This window comes from Thamnophis elegans, chromosome 2 (assembly GCF_009769535.1).
Source record: "Thamnophis elegans isolate rThaEle1 chromosome 2, rThaEle1.pri, whole genome shotgun sequence".
NCBI lineage: Eukaryota > Metazoa > Chordata > Lepidosauria > Squamata > Colubridae > Thamnophis > Thamnophis elegans.
Window position 1 is genome coordinate 172,844,463 of NC_045542.1, and position 23,244 is coordinate 172,867,706.

The 23,244-nt window shown below is 43.7% G+C and overlaps 2 protein-coding genes across 2 annotated transcripts in view; one reads left to right on the forward strand and one right to left on the reverse strand.

Annotated features, from left to right (window-relative positions):
• Window positions 1-17,402, forward strand: part of LOC116503443 (zinc finger protein 91-like) — a 30,255-nt gene extending 12,853 nt beyond the window's left edge. Inside the window, 1 exon segment of the mRNA XM_032209854.1 lies at window positions 15,994-17,402. Coding sequence (XP_032065745.1) covers window positions 15,994-16,946 — 953 coding nt within the window. The 3' untranslated portion in view covers window positions 16,947-17,402.
• Window positions 290-8,978, reverse strand: LOC116503350 (zinc finger protein 345-like). Its single transcript, XM_032209716.1, has 6 exons — window positions 8,840-8,978; window positions 6,718-7,180; window positions 5,510-5,618; window positions 4,923-5,005; window positions 4,691-4,817; window positions 290-2,099 (listed from the first exon to the last, which is right to left on the reverse strand). Exons 2-6 carry the CDS (start codon window positions 7,102-7,104, stop codon window positions 376-378), a joined length of 2,430 nt encoding a protein of 809 aa, XP_032065607.1. The 5' UTR covers window positions 7,105-7,180; window positions 8,840-8,978; the 3' UTR covers window positions 290-375.
• Window positions 17,403-23,244: the final 5,842 nt, after the last annotated feature.

Genomic DNA, 23,244 nt, shown 5'->3' on the forward strand with positions numbered 1-23,244 from the left:
TGCCGAGTTGGGCAGTGTATAAATTGAATTCAAGAGTCAGAGGAAGAGCTTTGCATAGTTCAGGCCAAGAACAGACATAAGGATGGAACCAGTGGTGGGATTCAAATTTTTTTTACTACCGGTTCTGTGGGCATGGCTTTATAGGCATGGCAGAGGAAGGATACTGCAAAATCCCCATTCCCTCCCCACCCCACCCCACTAACCTGCTTTCCAGCTCTGTTCTTATGATCAGGGCAACAAAAGAAGATCAGCTGGGAGGAAGCAGCCTATTTGCCAGTTCTACAAACTACTCAAAATTTCACCTACCAGTTCTCTAGAACCAGTCAGAACTGGCTGAATACCACCTCTGGATGGAACCAAGTAAAAGTAATATTTCTAGGAGTTCTCATCTGAGTGGATACTTTGATGATAAACAAGGGAATTGCTCTTTCTAAAGCTGTTCCTATGGTCCAAGCAATCATATGGTTTTTCTCCTGCGTGGATCAGTTTATGAGAACGAAGAGATCTCTTTTCACGGAAGTGCTTTCCACACTCTGTACATTTATGTGGTTTCTCCCCAGTGTGGATCAGTTTGTGGGAATGAAGATATCTCTTGTCACGGAAGCTCTTTCCACACTCTGTGCATTTATAGGGTTTCTCCCCAGTGTGAATCCTCTCATGGAGAGTCAGGGAACTGTTTTGGCTGAAGCTCTTTCCGCATGCCGCACATTTATATGGTTTCTCCCCCGTATGGGTCCTCTTGTGAGAAGTCAGATGACTGATGTCGCTGAAGCTCTTCCCGCAGTCCGCGCATTTATATGGTTTCTCCCCCGTGTGGAGACTTCTGTGCGATGTAAGCTGACCATTCCACATAAAGCTCTCCCCGCATTCCATACACTTATACGGTTTCTCACCCGAGTGGCTCCTTTTGTGGGAAATCAGGTTACCACTTTGCCTAAAGCTCTTCCCACACTCCGCGCATTTATAGGGTTTCTCCCCTCGGTGAATCCTTTTGTGAGAAGTCAGTGATCCATTTTCCCGGAAGTTCTTACCACACTCCAAGCATTTGTACGGTTTCTCTCCTGTGTGGATGCTTCGGTGGGAAGCAAGGGAACCGCTCTTTCGGAATATTTTCCCACACTCCATGCACTTGTACGGCTTCTCCCCAGTGTGGATCCTTTTGTGAGACACGAAGGCGCTGCTACCCCAGAAGCTCTTTCCACATTCCAGGCATTCGTAGGGTTTCTCGTCGGAGTGGCACATTTTATGGGAAGTGAGGCTGCTGCTTGTGCTGAAGCCCTTCCCGTACTCCATGCATTCGTAGGGTTTCTCCCCTATGTGGATCCTTTTATGGTAAGTCAGCTGACTGTGCCACTGGAAGCTCTTTCCACACTCCAGACATCGATAAGGCTTCTCCCCTGAATGGCTCCTGGTATGGGAAGTCAGGGAACTGTTCCTGCTGAAGGTCTTTCCACACTCGACACATTTAAAGGGCTTCTCTCCCGTGTGGATCCTCCTATGGTAAGTAAGGGAAATGTTCTTGCTGAAGCTCTTCCCACACTCTGTACATTGGAAGGGTTTCTCCCCTGTGTGGATTCTTCGGTGACAAGTAAGGTAACTGCTTTTTCTGAAGTTCTTTCCACACTCTGTGCATTTATAGGGTTTCACTTCTGCGTGGGTTATTTGGTGGGAAGTGAGGGAACTGTGGCTGCCGAAGCTTTCTCCACCTTCCCTGCACCTATATAATAGCTTTTCTTCCACATTAATGCTTCCGCGAGTAGAGAAGGTCTGATTTGAATATTTTTTCATCTCCTTGCGGGGATATTTTTCTCCCATCGCGTGGCTCCTGTAAGGTTTGCTTACATCAAATCTATCTTTGTAGGTTTTCAAGCTGTTTCCTGCACATTTTCTCTTCTTTTTTTCTCGATGTGTTTGCTCATCGAGAAAGTTTTGAGTGGAAGTACACTGGAAAATGGATTTTTTGTTTATTCCCTTGATGAGCTGCTTCCTCTCCAAACATTTTGAACCCGTTTCATTGGCCAACTTCTTTTTATCTTCTTCTGGATGATATGCATGGGATTGTTGGTTGTACTTTCTCCTTTCTCCTCTATGAGCTCTTTCTGAAGAGAAAATAGAATGAAAATATACTAAGAAAAGGTTAGAAAGATTAAAACGCAAACTATGGTTTAGCATTTTTCAAGGTTATTTCATGGACCAACATGAGGTAACCACTAAGGAAAACCAAATGCGCACAAGTTCTCGGGTATAAAATTGCACAGCAGGGACATGAGTAATATCTATTTTTGAGTATGGTAGCAGAAAACATTTTTTAAAATTGCAATCTCATATAAACCAACACAGCTATGTCTGTTTGGCCAGTTCTAATCTCAATAAATGGGGACTGGAGGGTAAAACATACGAAGAACGGTTGTAGGAACTGGGTATGTCTAGTTTAATAGAAAGAAGGACTAGGGGAGACACGATAGCAGTGTTCCAATATCTTAGGGGTTGCCACAAAGAAGAGGGAGTCAAACTATTCTCCAAGGCACCTGAGGGTAGAACAAGAAGCAATGGGTGGAAACTAATCAAGGAGAGAAGCAACTTAGAACTGAGGAGAAATTTCCTGACAGTTAGAACGATTAATCAGTGGAACAGAAATTGCCTCCAGAAGTTGTGAATGCCCCAACACTGGAAGTCTTTAAGAAGATGTTGGATAGCCATTTGTCTGAAACGGTATAAGGTTCCTGCCTAGGCAGGGGGTTGGACTAGAAGACCTCCAAGGTCCCTTCCAACTCTGCTATTGTATTGTATTGTATTGTATTGTATTGTATTGTATTGTATTGTATTGTATTGTAAATTAATGATAAGTAACACCAGGGTTGGGTTGCTGCCGGCAGTACTGCCAGTTCGGTGTGTGCAAAAATTTTGTGCATTGCCAATAAAAAGGTCTGTGCATGTGCAAAACCTTAAAAATGAAAAATAAATAATTTTTTGCAATGAAAACGAAAAACAAGATGGTGCCGTTGTAGGAGAACCGGCTCAGGGGCGTGGCAGGCCTGGGTCGCTGCCGGTTCCAGCAACCCAGGCCACCAAGTTACTACCTGTTCGGCCAAACTGGTCCAAACTGGTAGGAACCCACCTCTGCATAACAATATATATGAATCTCAGCAAGTACAAATACTAAGTGCAGGTACTCCTCAACTTAAGACCATTTAGCAACTGTTCAAAAGATACTTGTATCCCAAAAAGATACTTATAGCCTAGTTTCAAAGTTCCAATAGCCAGGCCTTCCCCTCAAGGCCATGTGAACACATTTTGGGTGCTTGGTAACTTGTCCAGATTTACGGCCATTTGTGGTGTCGCACAGTCACATGACTGCAATTTACATTTTTGCTGAAAAACAAATTTCAGTGTTTTGGCAAAAAAATGCTCCATAATAAACAATGGCTTCACTAAATGACTGCTGAATTTGCTTAGTACTGTGGACTTATGTCAACGTTAAACTGAATCTGTCAGAAGCCATTTGCCTAGTTCATGGTTGCCACCCAGTACAGAAGGGGGTGGAGAAAGGTGGAATGCCTTACTAGACACAACATAGAACTTTCTCCTGGGAACCAAGGGCAAATTGCTGGGAAGCAGAGGCAGATTTTTTCTCCTTATTTTCCTCCGCAAAAGCTAGGTGCATCTTATACTTCAGAGCGTCTTATACTCTGAAAAATACGGTAAATATATTCTCCTCTTTGAATAAAATAATCAATTTAACAATTTCTGCGTTATCTTCCTTACTGTGGAAATAATAATATAACAATAATAATAATAATCCATTGGAATTTGTGCAAAAATTATAATATTAAAACAGCAACAAACTGGTGGGAACATAAGCCTGAAAAAGTCACCGAAAATCAGATGGTCAAGATCTTATGGGATTTCCATATACAAACGGACAAAATACTGGCGCATAATACACCAGACATCACACTGGTTGAGAAAAACAAGGTTACAATCATAGACATCGCAATACCAGGTGATTCCAGTGGTAATTGGCACACTGGGTGCTATTCCAAAAGCACTGCAATTACATTTAAAACAGTTAAAAATTGACAAAATCACCATCAGTAAAATGCAAAAAGCCGCACTGCTTGGATATTACGAAAATACGTTACGACGTCCTAGGCCCCTGGGTGGGGCCCGACTAGTAATCAATGCCAAATCCGGCGAAACAACTGGCCTCTGTGATACAATTTAATAATAATAATAATAATAATAATAATAATAATAATAATAATAATAATAATGATGTATTTCTATTCACACCTAATAATCTTTATAAACCAGTTATATTAACAAGGTCTGCTGTATTATTTCAGATTCTTTGATCTGACAAGAAAAGAGACTCTCTTGGCCAGCCGGTCCCTATTCATGCTACAATCTCTTGGTTGCAGAGATGAAAAATTGAGTAGTGGGTTATTTTAAGCCCCAATTCTGGGCTTCCATAGAGAAAACCAGCACAGTTTCAAAAAACTGCCAAAAAAGCAGACACAATCCTAAGTTGCATTAACAGAGGGATTCAATCAAGATCAAGTGAGGTACTAATACCACTCCAGATGTGTTCCAGAACATCAGCGAGCCCATAAGAGGCAGGTTGGCTCAATAGATGGTATCCAGCAATAATAAGTTGTGGGGATAAGGATATGGAGCAAAAAGTCCTTACCTAGAGAGGCGATGTTCTTTGAATTCTCCAGCATGACCTCCCCATGGAGGGCTTTCTGGTCAGCATCCAGGTAGGACCATTCCTCCTCAGAGAAATACACAGCCACCTCCTCAAAGGTTACGAGACCCTGAACATAGAAATGAAATGTCCCCATTAAAGGACAGGCCAAGGAAAGAGGTTCAACGCTAAGAGTGGGAGGTCTTCAAAGGGCCCCCTACAATCTCTCTCCTACCTGCCTTGAAGATTCACCTGCTCTTTCAAAGATGGTGGAAAAAGGAGCAGATCCTACAAACATCGTGGATGTCATTCCACTGTCTGTAAGGGAGACAAAAGCAATGGAGACTTCAGAAAATATGGGGAGATTGTCAGGGTTCCAAGTAGCATCCCCACAGCAAACAAAACTCCGAGGCAGGCGATTTCCTCAAAGAATAGATTTATTGGATATGTCATATTGGCACAGGCTGGTGAAAACCGACTCCGATTATTCCCACAGTTTTCACCCAATTAAAAGTAAAAATTGTCACTTTCTCAAAACAATCGTTCACATGGTCCAATCAGGATGCTGTCCAGTTGCTAAATGATTCCAGTCCCTTCTTTCCGAGCACCTGCAGGAATGTCCTTGATTCCCAAGAGAAAGTGTTGTGTTTTGACTAAAACTCCCTAACTATCTCTATTCCTGCCTCTCTATCCCTCTTCTCCAGTTTGTCAGCACTGAAGTCTCAAAATGGCCACAGTCAGACCAGCTTCAGGGTTGACAGAGATATTGCACCAAAGAGTCCACGAAGAATGGAAGACGGAGTTTTGAAGGACTTTCCTCACCTGCTAAAGGGTCGTCACAATGCTGATCTTCCCTGGGGAGGCCTCTGAGAAGGAGTCTTCTTCCTTCCTCTGGATTTTCCATGACGGTCTCCAGGAAGCTTCCCTGGACCTGTTGTATCCCATGACACAAATAATGAACCAGCACACAAAATGAACCAGATTTTTCCATGCTCTGTCCTTAACTTTGTAACTTGATCTCTCGATATTCATCAATGAAGATGGAAATAATGATCCTAAATATTTCTGGAATGATACACGTTGCCTAAAGAGTTAAACACCTCACATTACTTATGCTCAGAATCATGAGGTATAGTCCAATGGTAGGATTCAGCCAGTTCGCACCTATTCGGGAGAACCGGTTGGTAACTTTCTAAGCAGTTCGGAGAACCGGTTGTTGGAAGAAATCTCATTTTGTTTTTCCCCACTTTACAGGGCTAATCCTGTAAGGAAGGCAGGAAGGAAGCATTCTGGTATTGTTTCTAGACTAATCTTTATTGCCCTGCTTACAGAAACTGCCTCTCTGGTTAACCCTTATTACATTGTAACAGCTAAGGTGAAGCGCCCATCAACGTGAGTGATGTTGAGTTGGCCATGCCCACCCAGTCACATGACCACCAAGCCCCACCTACCCTGCTGGTCATTAGGGCAGAGAACCGGTTGTTAAATTATTTGAATCCCATCACTGGTCTAGTCATACACTTAGGAGAAGCAACCTAGAAATAAGGAGAAATTTTCTGACAGAACAATTAACCAGCGGAACAACTTGCCTCCAGAAGTTGTAAATTATCCAGCACTGGAAGTTTTTAAGAAGAATTGGACAACCAATTGTCGAAAATGGTATAGGGTTTTCTGCCTGAGAGCGGGTCGGACTAGAAGACCTTCCAACTCTGTTATTCTATTCTATTCTATTCTATTCTATTCTCTATTCTATTCTCTATTTTATTCTATTCTCTATTCTATTCTCTATTCTATTCTCTATTTTATTCTATTCTCTATTCTATTCTCTATTCTATTCTATTCTCTACTCTATGCTGATCTACTCTATTCTATTATCTACTCTATTTATTCTCTATTCTACTGTATTCTATTTATTCTACTATTCTATTGTATTCTACTCTATCCTATGCTACGCTGCGCTTCACTACTCTACTCTATTCTACTTCATGAACTGAACATCTCTAAAAGCTCAAAAGATGAAGTTCTCTCACCTGTGGTTCTTCCTGCTTCTCCTCCTCTGCCTGGCTTAAGAGGAAACCTTCTGCCAGGGCCACCGCCTGGGAACTCGTCTCTGCTCCACACTCCCGGACCCAGCCCTCCATCTGCAGGGGCAGAAGGGCCAGGAGCTGCTCCAGGATCACTAGGTCCAACACCTGAGCCTTTGTGCGTCTTTCGGGCTGCAGCCACTGACGGCAAAGGTGGTGGAGGTGGCTGCAAATCTCTCGTGGACCTTTGGACTCTTGGTACTGGATGCTCCTGAAGTGCCAGCACTGGACCTCTGAGCTGATGCTTTCCTTCTCCAGGATCTTCTGTCCGGTTCTTGCCCAGGTCTCCTCACCCTTTCCAGCTTCTTGATCTTCTGGGTGTTGTCCCTCCATTTTCCCCCCTCTTTCCCAGATCCAAATGCAGCCAACAGATCTCTTGGTTCTCCAAAGGCCTTTTCCTTCATGCCACCTGGATTATATGAAGAGAAGGAAGACAGGGTGCTTCAGATGCTACACCTGAGTGGAACCCAAAAGTCATTTCTAGACGTTTCCACACTGGTTGGGGCTTTGACTCTGTAAAAACCCCGGGAGGTAATGTCAGAAATATTACGAGGAAAGAATAGATAATTTGGAGTCAATCAGGAAAGATGACAGGGAGTCCTTGAAATAATGGATGGAAATTAATCAAGGAGAGAAGCAACCTAGAAGTAAGGAGAAATTTCCTGACAGTGAGAACAATTAATCAATGGAACAACTTGCCTCCAGATGTTGTGAATGCTCCAACATAGGGTTTCCTGCCTGACCAGGGGGTTGGACTAGAACAGTGTTTTTCAACCACTGTGCCGCGGCACACTAGTGTGCCGTGACATAGTGTAAGGTGTGCCGTGGAAAAACACTTTATATATAGTCAATATAGGCACAGAGTTAAAATTTTTTAACATTTTCTAATGGTGGTGTGCCTCGTGATTTTTTTCATGAAAAAAGTGTGCCTTTGCACAAAAAAGGTTGAAAAACACTGGACTAGAAGACCTACAATATTCCTCCCAACTAAACTAAACTAAACTAAAGTAAACTAAAGTAAACTAAACTAAAGTAAACTAAACTAAACTAAACTAAACTAAACTAAACAAAACAACTAAACTAAACAACTAAATTAAACTAAACAACAAAACTAAACTAAACTAAACAACTAAACTAAACAACTAAACTAAACAACTAAACTAAACTAAACAAAACAACTAAACTAAACAACTAAACAGCTAAACTAAACTAAACTAAACTAAAATGTCAGGGTTGCAAATAGCATCCAAAAGTAAATCAGAGTCCAAGGCGAAGTATTGCTCAAAGTTCCAATTTATTAAAAGAGCCATGTTGGCACATCTGGGAAAACCCGAATCTGAAAGCTTCCTGGTTTTTCCCACCTAGTTGAAAGTTCAAGATCTTGCCCCCCCCCCCACAAGTCCATCCCATGGTCCAATCTTCCACTGCCACGCTGGTAGCTTCCCACCCATCCAGTTCCGGTCAGGTGCAGAAGAAACTGACCCATTGCTTCTTGTCCTGCCCTCAGGTGCCTTGGAGAATAGTTTGACTCCCTCTTCTTTGTGGCAACTCCTGAGATATTGGAAGACTGATATCATGTCTCCTCTAGTGCTTCTGTTCATTAAACTAGACATACCCAGTTCCTGCAATTGTTCTTCATAGGTTTTAGCCTCCAGTCCCCTGATCGTCTTTGTTGCTTGACAACTTGACAAAGTTGATGTTTGGGAAGCTTCCCACGACACCAACGGTGTGTGTGTCTACTACAGTCCAAAGACCATTCTGAGTTTTTCTTGGTTGGGTGTTGCCATGCGAATCCCTCCCTCCTCATGGCCTTTTCTCGGGAAATGGGGAAGGGGTAGTGTGAACGGGTTCGCCTCTTTCTGCATCCCCATCACCGGAGATCTGAATATCCTTCCTGGTGGGATTCTTTTCTCTTCTCCCTTCTCATGTTCCCCTGCCCGGCTCCTGCCTGAAAAGGGGTGGTAGGGGAACCTGGAACCTAGGCTCTTCCCCTCCCGAGGTTCAGCAGAAGAATGAAGGGTTGGCACCTCTCCATCTCCTTCCCAGGCAGAGTTCCAACCACACTCACCCAGAGTCGTTTCTGCTGGTCCACCCCTGCTTGCCCCCGGCCTCTGTGGATGAGGTGAGAGAGAGCGCAGAGTCCTAGAGAAGCCAGACTCTCCCTGATATCACTCACTTCCTGTCTTGCTCTGACACATCTCAGGATGCAAAAGAAAGATCCTCTCACCTGGCGCAAAGGATCTGCACAGGCTCAGTTTCTTCTCTGAAGCTGGAGACAGCCAATCCCTGCCAGTGCTTGCAGAAGGAGCCCCCTGGTGGGCTCTCTTGGCAACGCAGAGGACCTCTTGCCATAGGGAAGTGCATTTCGGGGGCTGGGGCAGGATGACGGAGTTGAGTAGAAAGAAAGTGAGAATAGAAAGCAACTTTCAAAAATCCCTAAAGTGCTTTTTTTTCAAGAAGCAACTGGACTTTCTGGTTTTTCGTTTAGCTTTTCATCCCCAGAAGCTCTTTAGCTCAGAGCTCCTCGCTCCTCGCTTCTTCATCTCTTCTCATCTCCCTTCCCTCCCCTTCATCTCCTCTCCCTTGCCTCTCCTCTTCTTCATCTCTTCTATTCTCCCTTCCCTCCCCTCCCCTCTTCCTCATCTCTTCTATTCCCTCTTCCCTTCCTTCCCCTCTTCTTCATCTCTTCTCCTCTCTCCTCCCCTCCCTTCCTCTCCTTCCTCTTCATCTTATCTCCTCTCCCTTCCCCTCCTTTCCTCTCCTCTTCCTCTCTTCTCCCCTCCCCTCCCACCCCTTCATCTCTTCTCATCTCTTCATATCTCCTCCTCAACCTTCCCCTCCCCTTCATCTCCAATCCCTCTCTCCTTCCTTCCCTCTTCTCTTCTCTCTCTTCCCTTTTTCCTCCCCTCTTCCTTTCTTCTCCTTTCCTCTCCCTTCCCTCCTCTTCATCTCTTCTCCTCAACCTTCCCCTCCCCTCCGTCTCCTCTCCCCTCCCCTGCCTTCCCTTCCCTCCCGTTCTCTCCTCCCGTTCTCCTCTTTGCGTGCCTGAATGCTCCCCCTCCCTCTTTAAACAGCCCAATGCAATTATTTTGAGTTGGCATCTTTGTATGACGGCAGCGAATCCCTCTTTATCCTCCATCTCGCCGTGTGTTTCCCACCCATCCCACCACCCTGCGCCCCGGGTTGCAAGAGGTCCTTTGCGTTGCCTAGAGAGCCCACCAGGGGGCTCCCTCCCTGCCAGCATGAGGGTGGACCCTCTCCTACTTCAGAAAAGGAACTGAGCATGCGCTGGGAGGGAGTTGAGTGACATCAGGAGGAGCCTAGCCTCTCTAGGACTCTGCACTCTGCACTCCCTCTCCCTGGCCAGCAGGCGAAAAGGCTGCACGAAAGTCTTGCGGGGGGAGAAGAGATTCAGACGTGACTCCCAGGGTGAGTGCGGGGTGGGGGCTTTCCCTCCCCCCCAAACTTGGAAGCCCCCCAGGGGCCTCGCGCTGCACAAGGGAAGGAGACCCTGGCGGCCCCTCCTCCTCCTCCAAGGGCAGCCTTTGCAAGTCCAGGCAAGAGGGAAGTTCCCCTGCCTCCCCCCTTTCCATGCACGAATAGAATGGAGGATAGAATGGAGAATAGAATAGAAAAAAGAATAGAAAGAATTAGAATAGAAATAGCATAGAAGTAGAATAGAATAGAGTTAGAATAGAGAATAGAATAGAATTGGAATAGAAAGAATTAAAATAGAAATAGCATAGTACAATAGAAATAGTATAGAATAGAGAATAGAGACTAGAATTAGAATAGAAACAGCATAGAAGTATAGAAATAGAAACAGAATAGGGAATAGAGAATAGACTAGAATAAAGAATGGAATAGACAATAGAATAGAGAATAGAATTAGAATAGAAAAAGAATAGAAAGAATTAGAATAGAAATAGCATAGAGGTAGAATAGAATAGAAATAGAATAGGGAATAGAGACTACAGTAGAGTAAGATAATAAAATAGAGAATAGAATGGAGAATAGAGTAGAATAGAGAATAGAATAGAATTAGAATAGAAAAAGAATAGAAAGAATTAGAATAGAAATAGCATAGAAGTAGAATAGAATTAGAATAGGGAATAGAGACTACAGTAGAGTAAGATAATAGAATAGAGATAGAATGGAGAATAGAGTAGAATAGAGAATAGAATAGAATTAGAATAGAAAAAGAATAGAAAGAATTAGAATAGAAATAGCATAGAAGTAGAATAGAATTAGAATAGGGAATAGAGACTACAGTAGAGTAAGATAATAGAATAGAGAATAGAATGGAGAATAGAGTAGAATAGAGAATAGAATAGAATTAGAATAGAAAAGAATAGAAAGAATTAGAATAGAAATAGCATAGAAGTAGAATAGAATTAGAATAGGGAATAGAGACTACAGTAGAGTAAGATAATAGAATAGAGAATAGAATGGAGAATAGAGTAGAATAGAGAATAGAATAGAATTAGAATAGAAAAAGAATAGAAAGAATTAGAATAGAAATAGCATAGAAGTAGAATAGAATTAGAATAGAAATAGCATAGAAGTAGAATAGAAAAAAGAATAGAAAGAATTAGAATAGAAATAGCATAGAGGTAGAATAGAATAGAATTAGAATAGAAATAGCATAGAAGTAGAATAGAAATAGCATAGGGAATAGAGAGTAGAGTAGAGTAGAGAATAGAATGGAGAATAGAGTAGAATAGAGAATAGAATTAGAATAGAATTAGAATAGAAAAAGAATAGAAAGTATTGGAATAGAAATAGCATAGAAGTAGAATAGAATAAAAATAGCATAGAAGTAAAATTAGAATAAAAATAGCATAGAAGTAGAATAGAAAAAAGAATAGAAAGAATTAGAATAGAAATAGCATAGGGAATAGAGACTAGAGTAGAGAATAGAATAGAGAATAGAATAGAATGGAGAATAGAGTAGAATAGAGAATAGAATAGAATTAGAATAGAAAAAGAATAGAAAGAATTAGAATAGAAATAGCATAGTACAATAGAAATAGTATAGATTAGAGAATAGACTATAGTAGAGAATAGAATTAGAATAGAAATAGCATAGATGTAGAATAGAAATAGAATAGAATAGGGAATAGAGAATAGACTAGAATAGAGAATAGAATAAAATTAGAATAGAAATAGCATAGAAGTAGAATAGAATAGAATAGAATAGAATAGTGGTTTGATGTCAACCTTGGCAGATTTTAGTAATTTTGGAACCTTTTCTTCCTCCCCTAGATCTAGAAGCTGAAAGCCACTTGGACTTCCTTGTCTGGAGACCAAAAGACCTCCTAACCAAAAAGGGTGAATGGGCTTGAAGAATTTCTCCAGGGCTTTGTCGACGGTCCAGATCGTATGAATGAAAAGATCGTTGGAGTTCCTCAACCTCCATTGGCCCCATTGGGAACAATGCTGGAGTATGGAGAAGAAATGGAGGGACATTACTCAGTGGGCAAGGACTTCCGGGCAGGAGCTGGGCAGAACAGCCTGGAGGTGAAAGCCATTGGTTCAGAGGTCCAGTGCAGGCTCTTCAGGAGCATCCATTACCAAGAGGCCAAGGGACCACGTGAGATTTGCAGCCACCTTCACCACCTTTGCCATCAATGGCTGCAACCATTGAGGAACACCAAAGGGCAGATGATGGACCTGGTGGTTCTGGAACAATTCCTGGCCATCCTGCCCGCAGAGATGCAGAGTTGGATCCGGGAGTGTGGAGCAGAGACCAGCTCCCAGGCAGTGGCCCTGGCAGAAGGCTTCCTCCTCAGTCAGGTGGAGGAGCAGAAGGGCCACATAGAGTTGAAGGTGAGAACCTCATTTGGAGCAAACGTTCTCTCAGGGTTCCAAAAAGCACCCGAAATTAAACCAGAGTTCCAATTTATGAAGAGAGCCATGTTGGCATAGCTGGGAAAACCTGAATCTGAAAGCTTCCAGGTTTTCCCCACCCAGTTGAAAGTTCTGCCCCAACACCCACAAGTTCAGCACCTGGTTCCCACTGCCATGAAGACAGATTCCTCCCATCCAGTTCCTGTCAGGTGCAGAGACAAAGACGACCTTGAGTTTCTAAAGGGATGTTATTATGGCTACATATCACCCAACTCCATATAATTCCCCTCTCCCATTTTCCCACAGTAGAAAGTAGACAGTAGAAAGTGTGGCAGAAAAGGTGGCTTGCAGGCATGACACGTTCCGTTACTCGTTCCATCCCCATGGAAGCTTCAACGTTGTGATCTGAAAGCAAGAAACCCTTAATTTCCTTTTGTTTCAGGTCCAGGCACCATCTGTAGAGGTCATTGAACAGCACAGGGAATGCAGGGATTTGTCAAATCCTCCTCAGGAGCTGCTTTTGGGAGGCGTCTCTAAAAATCGATGTCAGGACACTTCAAAAGGTAAAAGGAAGGTCCTTTAAGACAGGGCTGTCAAACTCGATTTCATTGAGGGCCGCATTAGGGTTGTGTTTGACCGAAGGAGTGGGGTGGGGGGAATGGCCGGGGGGCGTGGCCAGCTCGATGCCACACGGGTCAAGGGCGCCGGTGGTGGCCCGAGCGCTTTGCCAGTGAAAATGGGTTCCCAAGCTCCATTTTCGGCTGCGACTGCCTCCTGCAACGCTCTTCCAGCTAAAACAAAGATTGAGAGAGCTGCACGCAGCTCTCGCAAGCTCCGTTTTTGGCTGCGACGGCCTCCTGCAACCCTCTTCCAGCGAAAACAAAGATTGAGAGAGCTGCACTCAGCTCTCGCAAGCTCCGTTTTTGGCTGCGACGGCCTGCTCTCGCAAGCTCTGTTTTCGGCTGCGACGGCCTCCTGCAACCCTCTTCCAGCGAAAACAAAGATTGAGAGAGCTGCATGCAGGTGTCGCGAGCTCCGTTTTTGGCTGCGACAGTCTCCTGCAACCCTCTGTCAGTGAAAATGGAGCTCGGGAGGGCGGCCTTGAGTTTGACACCCCTGCTTTAAGGCGTATGGTGTTGTCGGAAAAATCCAGCTCCCTCTTATTCTTCTACTCCTCTTGCTTATAATTTCTCCCTATCTTTTATTTAACTACTACCGTAATTTAAAAGCCTGCTTCCAATTTTTGTTTCTGTTACAGGGAACAGATCAACGCCACCAGCATTTTTAGGATCATCTCCTTTTTCTGGGGTATCCAAAAGAGCAGCTGGAATTTCAGCACAGGTATGGGTGGGGGGTAAACATCAGGGGTGATGTGGTGGGGCAACACTGATTCAGGAAGGTTCAGATCTTAAGCAGGATGCACGCTAATCTACTCCACGAGAAAAAAAACAGCACTGAAAGTTCTACAGAATTCAGTCAACTGTATGAAACTTGCCCCAACTGTGAGAAGCTATAAGCTTGCTCCATTACCTTGCACATTTTTTTTAATACCCACTAGAAAATATTTTAAAAAATGAGCCCAATGAAGATTTCTTATTTCATCGTTTGTCTTCTTGGGACTGCAAGATCATGGCAACCTCTTTCCTTCAGCAGGGCGCTGTGTCCTTCAAGGAGGTGGCTGTGTACTTCTCAAAAGATGAGTGGTCTCGGCTGGATGCTCACCAAAAAGCCCTCCATGAGGAAGTCATGCTGGAGAATTCTCGGAATGTGGCCTCCCTGGGTAAGGACCTTGCTTGGTCCTTAAATATTGCCTTGTATGTGTATGGAAATTCTCAAATTGTCCAGGCCATAGAATACAATAGATTACAACAGAAGTTGGAAGGGACCTTGGAGGTCTTCTAGTCCAAGCTCCTGCTTAGGCATGATATCCTACACCACTTCAGACCAGCGGCTGTCTAATCCTTCCTCCTTAAATGCTTCCAGAGTTGGAGCATTTACAACTTCTGAAGGCAAGTTGTTTTACTGATTACCGTATTTTTCGGAGTATAAGATGCTTGGAAGTATAAGACACACCTAGCTTTTGGGGAGAAAAACAAGAAAAAAAATCTGCCTCCCAGCAATTTGCCTCCTTGCAGCAAACAGCCAGTTTCAATTTCAGCACAGCCTGATTAGCACAAGCAGCTGATTGTTCGCCTCCCAACAATCAGCTGTTTCAGGCTGCAAGGTTTGCCCTAGCCTATTGCCGCCTCTGTGCACCCCTTTTTCGGCTTCCGTGCACCCCATTGTCCACCCATTCCAGGTGGCGGGTATCAGAATGGGTGGAAAATGGGGTGCGCGGAGGCCAAAAACATGGCACGCAGAGCCAAAAATGGAATGCAGAGGCCCAAAATGGGGCGTGCAGAGGCAGCAATAGGCAATGGCAATCCCTGCAGCCTGAAACAGCTGATGGTTGGAAGGTCAATCCAACCGACAATCAGCTGCTTGTGCTAATCAGGCTATGCTGAAACTGAAACGTTGTTTGCTGCAAGGAGGCAAATTGCTGGGAGGCAGAGGCTGATGGCGGGGCTACATTTGGTGTATAAAACGCACCCAAATTTTCACCCTCTTAGGAGGAAAACGGACATCTTATACTTATACATAAAATACAGTAATTGTTCTAACTGTCAGGATAAACTGATTCTGTTTAAGCTGTGGCTTTCCTTTTTCTGCTCTTCAAATACAGGTACAACAACAGTGGAATTTTCTTTACGAAGAAATCATGAAGATAAGCAGATTTTTTTTGAAGTTTCTATCCACTGATATAATAGACACTGTCCATTTCAATATTACAGGTTAACTTAGTAATAACCAAGAATAAATCAAACTATTATATTTCGACCTGGGTTGAGAAACAAAGCTAAATTTCCAGCAGGAAATTCACAGTCAATTTCTATAGTTGCTCTTTATTTCCTTTCTCTGGCTTTATTACAATTGTCTTTCTCTCTTTTTTTCCTCCAGGGCGTAAAGGGCAAGGGAATAAAAATTGCAAGGAAACCCTCCAAACTTGGATGCTGGAAGAGGGAAAGGAACTGTTTGCAAATCAAATGGAACCAAAAACGTCCGTGGACAGTTGCTTCAAACACGGAAGGAGGCGGGGCTCTTCTTTTCCGTGGCCTCAAATTCAAGATTCGTTTGTCCAACCAAACCGCCATCTTAAAAGCAAGGGGAAATGTTTCGGGAAAGGGGGAGAAATATTGCAGGATACATCCGACGTAAATAAAGCTTGCAGAACCCCAGTCAAAGAACAGAAGAGTCAGTTCAAGGGGAACACGAAAGGTTGCCACCGTACTTTTGCCCTGTCCCTGCGCGAAAGAGTCAGCATGGGGGAAAAACCCTATAAATGCACGGAATGTGGAAAACACTTCAGCAATAGCAGTTCCCTGACGTGCCACAGAAGGATCCACACCGGAGAGAAACCCTATAAATGCTCGGAGTGTGGAAAGAGCTTCAGTAGCAGCAGCAACCTCACGGCTCATAAAAGGAGCCACTCGGGAGAGAAACCGTATCACTGTCTGGAGTGTGGGAAAAGCTTCAGCACGAGCAGCAGCCTGACGTCCCATAAAAGGAGCCACTCGGGAGAAAAACCGTACAAATGCCCGGAGTGTGAAAAGAGCTTCAGCACAAGCAGCAGCCTAACGTCCCATAAGAGGAGCCACTCGGGAGAAAAACCCTACAAATGCCCGGAGTGCGGAAAGAGCTTCAGTACAAGCAGCTACCTGACTTCTCACAAAAGGATCCACACGGGAGAGAAACCCTATATATGCACGGAGTGCGGGAAAAGCTTCAGCAACAGCAGTAGTCTCACTTCCCACAGAAGGAGCCACACAGGGGAGAAACCCTACAAATGCCTGGTCTGTGGGAAAAGCTTCCGGAAGAGCAGTAATTTCTCCTCGCACAAAAGGATCCACACAGGGGAGAAACCTTATAAATGCAGGGAATGTGGGAAGAGCTTTAGTCAGAGCAGTGACCTTATATCCCATAAAAGGATCCACACCGGGGAGAAACCCTACAAATGCATGGAGTGTGGGAAAAGCTTCAATACCAGCAGTAACCGTGCTTCGCATAAAAGGACCCACACAAGGGAGAAAATCTACAAATGGATGAAGGTACATGTTAACAAAAGCACAAGCATTTCTAAACGTAGAAGGATCCATACCGGAGAGAAACCATATAAGTGCACGGACTGCGGGAGAAGCTTTAGGAAGACCACGGCTTTCATTTGCCACAAAAGGATTCATGCGGTGGAGAAACATTATAAACTCATAGAAGGTGAAACTGGAATATAAGACAACAGACGTTCTATTTTTTTTCCCCTTTAGAGGAGATTTTAAGAACCTCAAGAGCCCTTTTCACAATAAAATTGCATATAATCCCTTGAAAATATATAAATAGCTTGTTGAAAATTCCTTTGGGAATTTGAGGTAAAATGAACATAATCACATGTTTAAACCTAATATTTATTTAGATTTGGGGAAGACGTTCCCTCATTTCTTTAATCGCATTCATTTAAATGAATTTCTGGGACATTGAATGTTGTCTTTTGCAAGCCACCCTGTGAAACTTTGTAACACAAAACGTGATTCTAGGGAAGGTGGATTTAATTCAGCTCCTTTGTGTAATTGTCTTAAGAGTTACTATCCGAGTCCATTATACTGGCACAAATAATGTAACGGTTCCCCTCGCACATGTGATAGTCGTATCCGACTCTAGGTGGTGGTGCTCATCTCCCTTCAAAGCCAAAGAGCCAGCAGTGTCCGAAGACGTCTCTGTAGTCATGGGGCCGGCATGACTAAACACCGAAGGCACACGGAACGCTGTTACCTTTCCACCAAAGTGGTCCCTATTTTTCTACTTGCACGATTACATGCTTTCGAACTGCCAGGCTGGCAGAAGCTGGGACAAATAACGAGCTCACTCTGTTACCCAGCGCTAGGGATTTGATCCGCTGAACTTCCGACCTTTCTGATCAACAAGCTCAGCGTCTTAGCCCCTGAGCCACTGTATCCCTTGCATAAATATTGCACTGGCACAAATAGAGAACCCTATTGGTGTGGGGACCTCCTTCCCTTAATGCTGGTAGACCTATGGGAAATACTAACTTGCAAATATAATGTTGAGTCATTTCTTTCTGAAAAGGGAAAGTTCAAATAACTGCAGTTAAAAATAGTCTTGGTGTATTAGCTTTCTCCAATATCATTTTAAGCCAATTCAGCTATAAGATGTTTAAAATAATTTCAGATCAACCACTGGTGTTCTTGTCTGTACTCCCCAGTATTAGGCCAAGAGTATCTGCCAAGAAACCAAAAGCTAAAAATTTTCAGACATTGGGACAGGTTAAAAGAATCTTCATACCCAAACTAGAAGGAGAAATCCATAGCTAACTTGTAGCAGTTGCTTGTTACCTGCCTACATTTCAATTCGTGTCTGTTTCCTGAGCAAAAGCTCAAGGAAAGAGACTTTAGAGGACAATGCTAAATATTTTTGGAATTGATTCTATTCCTAACATCATTTGTGGTTTAAAATTATGATCAAGTTTGAAGTCATATTCCGGTATAGGTAACGTATGTAACATTTGGTTCACTAGTGGCAAAGAATAACATTTAACAGTTGCATTTTATTTACAATTTGGATTTCTAACACCATCCAACCTTACAGCAACTCCAGGGGGCATATAGATAAGAATATATATTTTCATTTGTTATTAATCCTTTTTACTAACTTGTAACTTCTGTGTTGGGGAAGTCTCCTTTGAATTGAGGCTCATCACCCTTGGTCCAATATTCTTATTCAAAGAGTTCAAATGCACATTATATATATGGGGTTTGTTTTGTAATTATTTGTAGCAGAGTATTTGTAAGTATCAAACTTGACAACTTTAAGACTGGTGGACTTCCAACTCCCAGAATTCTCCAGCCAGATGGCTGGAGAATTCTGGGAGTTGAAGTCCACCAGTCTTAAAGTTGCAAAGTTTGAAGACCTCTGTCCTAGATGGACCTAAGTGTTATTACCGTTCAAGTGTTTAATAAATGTGATCCCTATACTTTGTTTGAATTTATGTGGGTCCTATTAGATTCATTGGAAGAGGGAAAAATACAGATGCTGTTTTGGATCACCTGAGGAAGAGAGGAGATATGAAACTAACAAACATAAGAATTCATGTTTTTAAAAAGGATAAAGAAAGGATAAAGAAAGTCCTATGATGTGTACAGAACTCAAAATGGGCAGGCTTGGTCAGTTTATCTTTTTCGCATTCAAAGAGTTCTTTGATAAGGTAAAGGTTCCCTTCGCACATATGTGCTAGTCGTTCCTGACTCTAGGGGGTGGTGCTTATCTCCGTTTCAAAGCGAAAGAGCCAGCGCTGTCCGAAGACGTTTCATTTTTCATTTTTCATTTACTTTATTTGTATGCCGCCCTTTTCCCTGAGGGGACTCAGGGCGGCTCACAATTCAGGGGGAGGGAAGGACAAACAAGTTACAAACATGAAGACAATACATCATTAAAAAAGCACAACAGTCATACTATTCGAGTGGGGTTGGAGTCTTTAGCCCCAGGCCTGTCGGGACAGCCAGGATTTAAGGGCTACGCGGAAGGTCTGGAGGGTGGTGAGGGTACGAATCTCCACAGGGAGTTCGTTCCAGAGGGTTGGAGCAGCCACCGAGAAGGCTCTCCTCCGGGTAGTTGCCAGTCGACATTGGCCGGCTGATGGAATTCGGAGGAGGCCTAATCTATGGGATCTTATTGGCCTAGTGGAGGTAATTGGCAGTAGGCGGTCTCTCAAGACGTCTCCGTGGTCATGTGGCCAGCATGACTAAATGCTGAAGATGCACGGATCGCTGTGAATAGGTGGTCCCTATTTTTCTTCTTTCATTTTTATGTGCTTTCGAACTGCTAAGTTGGCAGAAGCTGGAACAAGTAACAGGAGCTCACTTATGCAGCGCTAGGGATTCAAACCAGCGAACAGCTGACTTTTCTGATCGACAAGCTCAGTGTTTAGTCACTGTGTCCCTATTTCTTTGATATTGCCTTCCAAAGCCCTGAACCTCAACACTGACCTTTTCAAAAAAAAAGATTATGTTGTATGTGTAAGGCACCTCCCACCCAATAGAGTGACGGGACAGCACGAGGCTATTCTCAGTGCCTAAAAATTCTGGCGGGAAATGAATACCAGTATCAGGTATCCAATAATATACTTAGACAACTTTTTTTCTCATGCTTTTTTAAAAATTACTTTTACCAATCTATTGTCCATATCGTTCTTCCACCTTCACTAATTGCTCTTATAATAACAATGATCTGTTCATCATTAGATCATTAGATCACACAGATTAGGCCTCCTCCGGGTTCCATCTACTAGCCAATGTCATCTGGCCACTACCCGAGGAAGGGCCTTCTCTGTGGCGGCTCCGGCCCTTTGGAACGAGCTCCCTGCAGAGATTCGGACCCTCACCTCTCTCCAGGCCTTCTGAAAAGCTATTAAAACCTGGCTGTGTCAGCAGGCCTGGGGTCAATGAGTTCCCTTCCCTTCTCGAATCGTGTTGCTGTTGGTTGTTTTAAATGCCCTGTACTTTTTGTAGTTTTTGTGTTTTTCCCTCCCCCTCTCCTTGGGTTTGTGCGCTGCCCTGAGTCCCGCTGGGAATAGGGCGGCATATAAATAAAATGAACCTTGAACCTCGAATTAGCATTCCTTTGCACCGAAACTTCTTGTGTCAGCGTTCCAAGTATCATGTAGAATTAAATCAGAGTCCAAGGCAAAATGATCCTTAAAGTTCCAACTTAATAAATCAGACATCTTAGCACATCTGTGAAATCCCAATTCTGGAAATTACATCAGAATCCCACCCAGTTAAAAGTTCATGATCTTGTCCCCAGACCCACAAATCCATCACATGGTCCAATCGTCTTCTTCCATGCTGGCATCTCCACCCAGCTGCTTCCGGTCAGGTGCCAAGGTGCGGAGACAAAAGATGACCTTGGTCTTCTAGAAAAGAATGACGGCAATACATTCCACAATCCTACTCCTTTCTATTCCCCCCTCCCAACTACTACACTAATGAAAAAGCATAATGAATTAAGAAAAAGTGTGGCAGGCCAAAGATCCTAACAGGAATATATTTGCAGGTCTGACATCTTGATTAATAGAATAGCAAAGGTTTTGTGAATTCCTGCCTATATCAAAGAGAGAGCGCAGACACACTGTGTGTGTATGTGTGTGTGTATGTGTGTTTCTTTCCATGAAGACACCCATGCAAGAATCCTTATAAATTGATGCTGCATAGAAAGAGCTTAAATAGGGATGCAGTTACTCAGGGGCTAAGACACTGAGCTTGTCGATCAGAAAGGTTGACAGTTCAAATAATTAGCGCTGCATAATGGAGTGAGCTCCCGTTATTCATCCCAGCTTCTGCCAACCTAGCAGTTCGTAAGCATGTATAAATGCAAGTAGAAAAATGGGAACAACCTTTGGTGGGAAGGTAACGGCATACTGGGTTGGCTTTGGTCTTTCTCTGTAGCTGCCCCGGCCCTGTGGAATGATCTACCCGCAGAGATCCGGACCCTTCCCACTCTCTCGGCCTTCCGGAAAGCCATTAAAACCTGGCTGTTCCGGCAGGGCTGGGGCTGTTGACCCCAAAATACGGTCCAGCCCCATTCAGAATGGAGTGCATGATGTATTGTATTTTATATCTATTTTTCTTCCCTGTATCTTACTTTATTTTCTTTTTTATTATTATTTTTGTATTGTAAGCCGCCCGGAGTCCTACGGGATCAGGCGGCATATAAATGTTATTAAACTTTAAACTTTTGGCGTTTAGCCATGCAGCTACATGACCACGGAGACATCTTCAGACAGCGCTGGCTCTTCGGCTTTGAAATAGAGATGAGCACTGCCCTCTAGAGTCGGGAATGACTAGCACATACGTGCGAGAGGAATCTTTACCTTTTTAGAAAGAGCTTCAGATGGAGAAATAACTCTTGCGGTCCCATTCACCACACTCATCACACTAAATGGACCCAGCTAAATGGTCATTCTCCTCCCACCACAACTAGTGGTGGGATTCAAATAATTTAACAATAGGTTCTCTGCCCTAATAACCTGCTGAGTAGGTGTGGCCAGGTGTGATGCCACACATCATTGAGGGGTGCCTCACCTGGCCCCTCCTCACCCCTCCCATCCCAACCACTCCTGCCTCGCCATATTTCATGCATTTAATACTTAAATGTCAGCATTCCAAGTAGTGCATCCATAGAAATTAGAACTCCGAGGCAGGCAATTTCCTCAAAAAACAGTTTTATTGGATACATCATATTGGCACAACTGGTGGAAGCCGACTCCGTTTCCGCGGCTTCCACCGAATTAACCTTATCACCCTTTCACCCAAGTCACTGGTCACATTGTCCAATCCAAGAGCTGGCCGATTGCTTGGTAAATTCCTTCCTCCTCTAGCCAGCTACCTGTGAGAATGTCCTTTGGTTCCCACAGGAAAGCTCGGTTATTTTGGCTACAAAATCCCATCTATTCTGGCTGACCACCCACACTCACGGTGTAGTCCTCAATGGAACTGCATCTACAGGGAGGGAAGTATGCAGTGGAATACCCCAAGGCTTTGTTTTAGGCCCAGTACTCTTCAACATCTTCATCAATGATTTGGATGAGGGAATAAATGGGGAACTTAGCAAATTTGCAGATGACACCAAGCTGGCAGGAATAGCCAACACTCCAGAAGACAGGCTTAAGATACAGAAGGATCTTGACAAACTTGAACATTGGGCACTATCTAACAAAATGAAATTCAATGGTGAAGAGTAAGGTTCTACATTTAGGCAACAAAAATGAAATGCACAGGTACAGTATAGGTGGTACCTTGCTCAACAGTAGTAACTGTGAAAGGGATCTTGGAGTCCTAGTGGACAATCATTTAAATATGAGCCAGCAGTGTGCAGCAGCTGCCAAAAAAGCCAACACAGTTCTAGGCTGCATCAACAGAGGGATAGAATCAAGATCACATGAAGGGTTAATACCACTTTATAATGCCTTGGTAAGGCCACACTTGGAATACTGCATTCAATTTTGGTCGCCACGATGTAGAAAAGATGTGGAGACTCTAGAAAAAGTGCAGAGAAGAGCAAGGAAGAGGATTAGGGGACTGGAGACTAAAACATATGAAGAACGGTTGCAGGAACTGGGTATGTCTGGTTTAATGGAAGGAAGGACTAGGGGAGACATGATAGCAGTGTTCCAATACCTCAGGGGTTGCCACAAAGAAGAGGGAGTCAAACTATTCTCCAAGGCACCTGAGGGCAGAACAAGAAGCAGTGGGTGGAAACTAATCAAGGAGAGAAGCAACTTAGAACTGAGGAGAAATTTCCTGACAGTGGGAACAATCAGTGGAACAGAAGTTGCCTCCAGAAGTTTTGAATGCTCCAGCCCTGGAAGTCTTTAAGAAGATGTTGGATAGCCATTTGTCTGAAACGGTATAGGATTTCCTGCCTAGGCAGGGGGTTGGACTAGAAGACCTCCAAGGTCCCTTCCAACTCTGCTATTGTATTGTATTGTATTCCACCTCCTTCCCTGTTCTGTGTCAACCC

Coding starts and splice junctions, on each gene's coding strand:
- LOC116503350 (XM_032209716.1), bottom strand. CDS start 7,104: ATGGAGGGACAACACCCAGAAGATCAAGAAGCTGGAAAGGGTGAGGAG. Junction 5,619..6,717: donor AGAAGCAGGAAGAACCACAG/GTGAGAGAACTT, acceptor GGGATACAACAG/GTCCAGGGAAGCTTCCTGGA. Junction 4,818..4,922: donor CAGGTGAATCTTCAAGGCAG/GTAGGAGAGAGA, acceptor TTCTATGTTCAG/GGTCTCGTAACCTTTGAGGA.